Source organism: Drosophila subobscura, chromosome O (assembly GCF_008121235.1).
Source record: "Drosophila subobscura isolate 14011-0131.10 chromosome O, UCBerk_Dsub_1.0, whole genome shotgun sequence".
NCBI lineage: Eukaryota > Metazoa > Arthropoda > Insecta > Diptera > Drosophilidae > Drosophila > Drosophila subobscura.
In genome coordinates this window covers 28,843,237-28,852,064 of record NC_048533.1, presented here as the reverse complement: position 1 = coordinate 28,852,064, position 8,828 = coordinate 28,843,237, and the positions used below count along the sequence as shown (strand labels likewise).

General features: G+C 41.9%; 3 protein-coding genes across 4 annotated transcripts; 2 read left to right on the top strand and 1 right to left on the bottom strand.

Moving 5' to 3' along the window:
- The first annotated feature begins 75 nt into the window (after positions 1 to 75).
- LOC117897649 (putative tRNA (cytidine(32)/guanosine(34)-2'-O)-methyltransferase 1) lies at positions 76 to 1,206 on the top strand. Its single transcript, XM_034806624.1, has 3 exons — positions 76 to 257; positions 336 to 1,030; positions 1,085 to 1,206. Exons 1-3 carry the CDS (start codon positions 137 to 139, stop codon positions 1,187 to 1,189), a joined length of 921 nt encoding a protein of 306 aa, XP_034662515.1. The 5' UTR covers positions 76 to 136; the 3' UTR covers positions 1,190 to 1,206.
- Positions 1,207 to 1,411: 205 nt separating this feature from the next.
- On the bottom strand, positions 1,412 to 2,501 carry LOC117897648. Its single transcript, XM_034806623.1, has 2 exons — positions 2,070 to 2,501; positions 1,412 to 2,010 (listed from the first exon to the last, which is right to left on the bottom strand). Exons 1-2 carry the CDS (start codon positions 2,457 to 2,459, stop codon positions 1,450 to 1,452), a joined length of 951 nt encoding a protein of 316 aa, XP_034662514.1. The 5' UTR covers positions 2,460 to 2,501; the 3' UTR covers positions 1,412 to 1,449.
- A 454-nt stretch (positions 2,502 to 2,955) lies between these two features.
- On the top strand, positions 2,956 to 6,704 carry LOC117896877 (protein PAT1 homolog 1). Of its 2 annotated transcripts, XM_034805405.1 has the most exons (5): positions 2,956 to 3,065; positions 3,344 to 4,100; positions 4,167 to 5,773; positions 5,842 to 6,087; positions 6,148 to 6,704. In XM_034805405.1, exons 1-5 carry the CDS (start codon positions 3,027 to 3,029, stop codon positions 6,424 to 6,426), a joined length of 2,928 nt encoding a protein of 975 aa, XP_034661296.1. In that variant the 5' UTR covers positions 2,956 to 3,026; the 3' UTR covers positions 6,427 to 6,704. The 2 variants fall into 2 exon arrangements, with proteins under 2 accessions (XP_034661296.1, XP_034661297.1); XM_034805406.1 differs by lacking the exon at positions 2,956 to 3,065 and having other exon boundaries at positions 4,005 to 4,019; positions 4,143 to 5,773.
- The last annotated feature ends 2,124 nt before the right edge of the window (positions 6,705 to 8,828 follow it).

The window sequence follows — 8,828 nt, the reverse complement described above, 5'->3', positions numbered from 1 at the left end:
TATTTCCGAGAGTCTGTCCATATATTTTATCGTTAATTCCGCGGTCACACTAAGCACAAGTTAAGTTTGTGTTTATGTTGAATTTCGTCGCAAATATAAATATATCCAAAGATTTAGCGTGCCAATCCTATTGAGTATGGGTAAAACTTCAAAAGACAAACGGGATATTTACTACCGTCAAGCGAAGGAAGAAGGCTGGCGAGCACGAAGTGCTTTTAAGCTATTGCACATTCATGATGCCTATGGAATACTAAATGGTATTGTATTTTAGTAATGTTTAAGCTAACTTCATACACGTGAATTCACCGGTTAGTCTGCCTTATTTTTTAATGCAGGTGTACGGCGGGCAGTTGACTTGTGTGCAGCACCTGGAAGTTGGTCCCAGGTATTGTCTCGTAAGCTGTACGATCCGTGCCAAAACGATGCTGAGAAGTTGGCCACCAAAATCATTGCAGTGGATTTGCAGGCCATGGCGCCAATACGGGGAGTTGTCCAATTGCAGGGGGACATTACCAAGGAGAGCACGGCCGAAGCTATAATAAGTCATTTCGGTACTGACGGGGACGAGAAGGCCCAGCTCGTTGTTTGTGACGGGGCCCCGGACGTAACAGGTGTGCATGAAATGGACGAGTATATGCAACACCAGCTTCTGGTATCTGCCCTAAGTATAGCCACTGTAGTACTTGAAACCGGGGGATCGTTCGTTGCCAAAATATTTAAGGGCAATGCCACCGGTCTGCTTAGCACACAGATGAAAATATTTTTTAATAAGTTTGATATCTATAAGCCTCCAAGTTCGCGCTCATCGAGCATTGAAGCGTTTGTGGTGTGCTCCGATTTCTGTTTGCCCCCCGGATATATTCCACAAGTCATTAACACGGCTCGAGATGACATACGCGTACTTGCCCAAAGAACAGGCTCCGAAGTGAACCGCAGCCTAGTGCCCTTTATCGCTTGTGGTGACTTGGATGGCCATACAAGCTTTAGCAACCCATCTGAGGACGAGTCGGATGCCTCAGATATTACGGACGTAAGGTGAAATCGTTTCATTTGCATATTTGGTTTTAATCTTGTACTCCAATAGCATGCTAATTACGACTATGCCAGTCTTATGAGCGACGAACGTTATCCACAGGAATTTAAGCAAGTATATGAAGAATTACAAAACGAGCATTCGTATCTACAATAAATGATTGGGTCTGGAAATGTTCTTTTTACTCCAAGTGGTTGGTTTCATCAATTAGTTATATTGGTCAAGCAGGATAAGACTCATACATATGAACTTGGCTGAATAACCATTTTCAAATTCTAACAAATGCTTCCGACAAAAGTTTTGATGTCTCTTTAAAATTAATAACGGGTGGGAAAAGAATTTAATTTAAACGGGGTCCTTATTCAAAATCACTTAACGTATTTATACATTCCTTTACCAATTTATTGCAAGTCCAGTCATTTTAGTGACAGTTTCTTCTGCTCAATTTCTAAAAGCTTTTTTTTCAACTCAATTTTCTCCGCCGTCAACTGTTCCATGGCTAAGTGGTGACGCTTGTCTTCAAGCAATTTTTGCTTTAACATAACGCAAAACTCATTGAGCGCCATGTGGACACTGTTGGTGGCGTCGTTGACCAAACCAATGTTGTTGCTTAATTTTTCCAGCAAGCTATCCTCCTCTGTGGTTCTTCCTGCTAATACTGCCTTTTTGCCTGCTTGCAGGTACAGCGGGTCTATATCAACCTTGCAATCCTCTGGCTCATAGATAAATTCGGCAGCACCTTGCAAGGCGCTAGGATCATCCTCCTCTGGCACCACATCTTCCACCTCATATTCGGCATTTGAGTTGTCGTGCATGCCATCATCTTCTTTCAAAATCAATTGACTAACATCATCGTGTATACGACATAGGGCTGCTATTGTTTCCTCAGACGGACTCAGGCTCGTCTCAAACGGCAAATTAAGCATTTCATTTTTCTCCACTTTTTTAAGTATGAACCTTTTCCAGTCTTTCAACGCCTACAATATAACGAAGAAATTAAAAACCTGTCAGGCAGACAATTCATTTAGATGCTCACCTTCTTCCATGTAACCACATCTTTTCGTGGCGGGCCATTTCTGTTCAACTCTGATGTCAGTTGCACCCATAATGATTCCGCGGAATTACGTGTTTCCCAAGAAGGAACTTGTAGCAATCGAGGATGCTTCTTCACGAAGTCCAGCAAGACTACTTCCTGGGCTGGGTTTCGTGGCTTTCCCTTATTCCGATCAATTAGACTTGACTGTGTTTGATATTTATATTTTTGGCTCTGCGACAGCGTCGAATTCGGATGCATTCTATTCATATGTTTGCTTAGATTCGTAGTTGTAGTTTTATAAGAGAGCTTTGCTTTGCAGATGTTACACAGAGCAAAAGTGTCGTCGATCGCTCGGAAAAAGCACCAAATCTCGCTTGTTTTCCGTTTCATTCTTACTTGTTTATTTTATTTTGTAAATTTATTAATTTGCTCTTGGCGTCAGTGTGACCGCGGAATTATCGATAAGATATACCGTCAGACCCTCGAAGATATACCGAAATATATTTTTCGTTTGAAACATATACCGTAAATCTTAAATCATTTTCCTCGACTTTGATGTTTTATTTAATATTATTTCATCAATTTATCAATAAATTTTCCACAAGATTGGCTGTTGCGTCCTTATGAGGCAATTAAATGAACCAGTTTTGGTGCGTTTGTTTTAGCAGTTCATTTAGTTCACAAAGTTCACTGATTCACAAAGGCGATTCTGGTCGTGAAGTCGTAAAAACTAGCCAACCTTCTGGAGAATTTATTGATAAATCGGAAAAATTAGCTAGAAATATCAAACATTTCATAAAAATCAAGAATGATTTAAGATTTACGGTATATTTTGAAAATGCAAGGGTGTATTTCGGTATATTTCCGAGGGTCTGCATATATATGATTTATCGATAATTCCGCGGTCACACTGCTGACAAGTCATGATAATTTTTTGTAAAAAAATAGTTTTTCGCAATGGATAACTCGTTTTTCGGATTCGACACAACTATACCGGTGAGCACTACCCTGGACTGTTAATATTAAATAGGATTATGTTAAAAAAAAGGATGGGAATGTTACCATTTTGCGCAAATGTTTTAAGGGCATCGGCATCGTCGTGTTAGATATTGAACATACATGCCCCTTGCACACAGCGTAGAGAGTTGCCTATCGGCAAAATGTATAAAATATTATTATAGTTTACAACAACACCATTTATGCCATGCATTCATAATGGTTGTGTCTATGCCTATCCACAATATATGCACGTATTTATTTAATTGTATACACAGGAGGACGAAGGTGGCGATGGGCGCATTGGCGAAGAAGAATATGATGCGCTCAACGATGAAACCTTCGGGTCTGCAATAAATGGAGATTGGGAAGAAGCTCATGAAACGCTGGTTCGCCTTGGCGGAAATGGCGACAAAGTTCGAAAGAGAGGCGGTTTCGCTGACAGAGGTGCATACGGAGGATATCCAGCCGGCGGCAATGGCGTGCCCAGACATGCGAACGTGCTTTCATCGGCTCCATCGTCAAGTGGGTCAACACCTGCGCCATTCAATGCGCCTTTTCCAGGCACACGAAATATGGAAGACGCGGACTTGGAGCTGAATCTGTCCTCCATGAAGCTAGATGATGTGGACTTGTCCTCTTTCCTCGACAGCGAAGTGGGTAATGTTAGCAATCGCGTTAACTTGGACTCTGCAGTGTGGGCGTCGCCACCGTTTCCGAATAATCAGCCGCTATTTCGTGAAACCATGCGTAGTGCGTTTAGGCCGCAAACGCAGATGAAACACCAGCAGGAGGCCAACGCAAATTTAGCATTACATCATATGCATCCTCAAGCTGGTCCTAAAATCTCCACCCTCGAGGATATTGAACGCAATCTTATCATTCAGCAAGCAATACCGAAGCAGCCACATCAGCAACATCAACAACAGCAAGCAACAGATCGAAAAGCTTTTGATGAATTTAGCCTGGCTAACCGGCAGCATATGCTGCCACCAACAATACCGCTTCAACAGCAACCTAAACCACAAAACAAGGGTGAGCATAAACAAAATCAAAAGAAAACACAAAAACAAAAACATGCTCTTCCAAAATGAATTGCAGTGCCCCCTGGATTCATGACAACGCCGCAAACGTCGCCACCAAGGACAAATCTAGGTTTCCATGGCCCCCATCCAATGCCCGAGATGTTGCCAAATCCTCAATCGCAACAACAAATGAATGGTTTGGCAGGGAATCGTGTGCCGCCTGGGTTTATCTACCCACCAGGTTTGCCAGGAAGTATGCCCCCACTGCAACAATATCCACTGCTTCAGCAACACGGTGCCTGTGCCTTGCCCCCAAACTTTCCTCTAGGCGGCAATCAGCGTCCACTGCCAACCCCACATCTGCCCACAGCCCTCAACAACTTTGCAATGCATCCGAGTTTTAATGCAATGCGTGCTGCTGGCTTGCATCCGGCGGCCTTTATGCAGCCCGCGCATCCACTCCAGCATCCACAGTCACGAATGCCACCACACCCTCTGCAGGCAGCCAACAATCTGCTCAGCCAGCAGCAAAACTCTATGTTCAATATGTTTAACATGCGCCTCGTGCAGGAGATCCAGCAAAATCATCCGCTTCTTCAGCAAAATGCTGTCGTGGCGCGCCAGCTCCAGCAAAGTCGGGGAGGTTCTGTCCCCAGTGATCCGCGTCAAAAGCAACAAATGCAGCAGCAACAGCTTAATCGACGTCCAGACGCATCTGGAAACCTTCCGCAGGATGAATACGACGAATATGCAAATCTAATGAGCACACGCGACAAGCACTGGCTGATCGGTATACAGTTGTCACAGCTGAATACGGACACACCGTACATTGATGACTACTACTATACGGTGTACAGAGAACGCAAGGCCCTGCAGAATGGTCAGGTGCGGCAAAGTCAGGCCCACAAGGACAACCAGTTGAATCATCCTTTAACGCAACCCAGGGGCCATGCACAACTCATACTCGTTCAGTTGGGCAACAAAAACGGCACACGCAACGGCCATGGACAGCACCGCGAGCGTCGCAACTCGGAAAACACAAGCAGCAACAACACGGGTGGCAGCACAAATAATGCCGCAAGTGGAAGTGGAGGCAACAACAACACTTTAACGGGATACATTTTCTCGCCCCTGAAGTTTGAGAACTCGCTTGGCAAACTGCAATATGGCAGCGTGACAGCCCCACGTAAAATCATAGACGCGGACATAATGGGCGGCGAGGCCAGTCCCGGGGATGTGCCGGGAAACTCGGCATCTTCATCAGTGAGCACAATGAGCGGGATAAACGCAAACTCTAACGCAGGGACACCGCTTCTACCAAGTGCTAGCTGTGATGTCACACCCAGTAGCATGCGCAAATCGCGGCATATTTTGTTGCTGATAGAAACTCTGTACCGCTATCTGCTGAAGCTTGAGGACCTGGAAAACACGGACGTTATGGCCACGATCGTTTTGAAGAAAAAGAAGGAGGCCGAAAGAATTGCGGCTCTGGAGCAGCTTGAGATGGCAAACAAAACACCTGAGGAGCGGGCTGCCGATGCATCTAATCCACAAAGTCTCAATCCACAGCTGAAGAATAAATTCAACTACGAAATTGAGACGACTGATGCGTTGGTGCACAAACTAAAGGCAGGCTTGACTTTCGACAAGGTCGTAGCCATGATGAATGTTCGCAAGGGCAAGGTAAGTTTCATCTCAATGCGTAATACAATGTATCCAATATTTTAGTCATTGCCATCTATTTGATTCAGATTCTTTTACGTCGCGTTATGCCGTTTATTGCTGAGCATAGTATATGCTGGACAGTGTGGAGCGGAGTCTTCTGCTCGCTACAGACTGTTATAAAGAAGGACAAAGACGATATTGAGGGTGTCCTCTACGCTTTGTATCCAGAATTCAAAAAGCACATCAGCAAAGCCAGCTTTGAAACTGTCGTCACCATTTCAGCGGCAATCACACTGAATGACAATAAGCTAACGGGAATTTTCTGCAGTCGCGTAAGTTGAAAATATTGACAGCGCCGCGACACATGATTCAAAAATTGATTGAATTTACAGTTTGGGATCCTATCGCTTGTTGCCTTGATACTTCGTGCCGAAGAAATATACGTGTCCAGAGTGGACCAAACGCTTAGCGACGCGAATAGGCAGAAATGGCGGGAGTTTCTTGCACAGGTAGCGTCCTGCCTCACCCGAACCATACAGAATCAGACCATCTCCGCAGCTATTGAGTCAGATGCGATTCAACCGCTAATGGACCATTTTGAACATTTCAAAGACCTAAAACTCGATGCCCTGCTGGCATTGATAACAGAGGCCAGGCATCAAATCGATTAATTGTCGCTCATGTCACGTCTTTATTTTTTCAGAAGTTTATGCTTTACTCAATTATGCATATGTTTGCAAACAATTATGTATCCAATACGTACATATGTATGTACAATCGTGTTTACTTTTATGGTACTATACAAAGCGAAAAAAAACAAGAATATTGCTACAGGGTATGTCAAATCTCTCGTCAAAAATGGGCACGTACTCAACCGTCAATAAACTTTGAATTGATAATAGTCTCTTGGATTCCAAAAGTTCTTTAATTAAAATATGTTTGCACTGCATAAGAGAGAAAAATGTTTTTAATTTTTTTTTATCACATTAAATAATAATAATACAGTATGAAGTGAAGGTCTGGTCTTGCTCATTGTACATACTTGTATATCATTTGTATTTGTTAAGGAAAACTCGTTCCCTTCACTCCACCATTTTGTTCAGGCATTTATGATAGTTAATCCAATCCAACAAACATATGAGATGCGCAAATGAACATTCTAGACGCTTCCCTTTTGCCTTCACGTAATATCTGAACGGGTATGAGGGATCCATAGCCCTCGACAGGAAGTGAATATAAATATAGCTAACTACGTTTATACATTTTTAAGCACCAGCGCTCACCATGCATACCCATATACTCGTAAAACATACATACATACATATGTAAACATGCAATCATAAATAACTATTTAGTATCTGGTATTTGTAAATATCGGTTTTATAAAGTTTCTTCAAAGCATATTTTGGGTTTCATTGAATCAAATTTGTGTGAACCCACCCCCACCCACTTTAGAGAACATATTCAGCATCAGCATAAATGTGCATTATGTACACCATTGATACATCATTGTAAATTGTGCAACCGATAGATATGGCTACTGGCGCAGAATGATCAAAATTGTGATACATTTTGACTTTTAAATGTAAACGAATAAACAGAATAGGCAGAAGAAATTAACTTAGCAAACACATTCGAACAAATGTAAGTCGTAAACACATCAATTCTCCTTCTGTATGTTGTATATCTAAATGCCACGGATAAATATTTGTTGTAAGAATCCGCAGCGTAGTTATTTGGATTATTTTATTTGCTTCATACATGTATATTTATATGCTTGTTCTTTTTAATCATTTTTGTATACTTTAATTAAATGTGTCTTTTAACTAATTTCTAGTTTTGATCTACTCGTTTATCGGAGTAGTTTTAAATGCCAGAACATAAATGTGCATGCTTAAGAAAATAAATCAGAGTCAAAGTACTACGATAGCTACCATACGAAATGTAAGAAAAGGCATAAACAAACAAAAAACCTTGTAGAATAAATTGTATTTATTAAATGCAAACCCTAACTGTTCCAAATTAAATGCGTTCACTGATGGAAAACCCACAAACTATTTATGTATGTATGTATATCATTCGGAAGATAATATATTAAACAAAGCATACCATTTCACAAATCAAAATGGAATCACATTTCACATTTAGCAATTTCACATATTTTCATACGTACGAAACACTTGAAAGGGCTTAATGGTTGATGAAATGAATAAATAAGTTTCCCCTCCACAGCTGATTTCCCTTTCATCCTTACGTTATCATGACATAATTAACAAATAAAACGTACACTCTCAGCTTTTAGCAACTATATAAGGATGTTGGCCGGTCTTGGAGGCTCCAACTTAAAATATGTAAATTTGTGTGTGTGTGGTGCCAAAATACATTTACATATATTTACAATGTATGTAAGTATGTACAGCTTACAGGAAATTTACGGATCTGTCGGATACTTGTGAGTTTAAATGTGCGCTTTGGAAAATTAATCGGACCTGTTTTAGCGAAAGTAGCTGCCTGAATATCTATTATATCGGATTGATCGGCAAGACATAAACAGGTATACAATATAACAGTATAATAGTATCTATGTATGTATGTATGTATGTACAAATGTATGTTTGTAACTTAATATCGAATGAAATATTAGAATCGGACTGTTGGCTAGTTTACTAATTGTATATGTAATATACATACACACTTACATATGTACATACATATATATGAATGTATAGGGGCATTCATGTGTTTTGTGTCTGCCTGGGGTTCGGATTTTGGCGCAGAATCAACATGGCGGCAGTTCCCGTTCCCTGGCCCTTGCTGCTTTGGGGACGAAGGCGCCAAAGTGCGTAACAAGTGGCGGCAGCGCGCTCAAAATTGTTGCAAATTTCTGAGTTGGCGACGCCAGCACGTCGGCGACGGTCACCAAGACGACAACTTGTCGGCAAAAATGTACTTCTAGCAGTGTGTCGGGTGGCGGATGGGAGGGGAAACCCACGCACACAGTCAGCTTCCAGTATCCAGAGTAGGCTAGACTTAGCCGACGATTGTGGCGTCGTCCGCCGCCTGGTCTTCGACA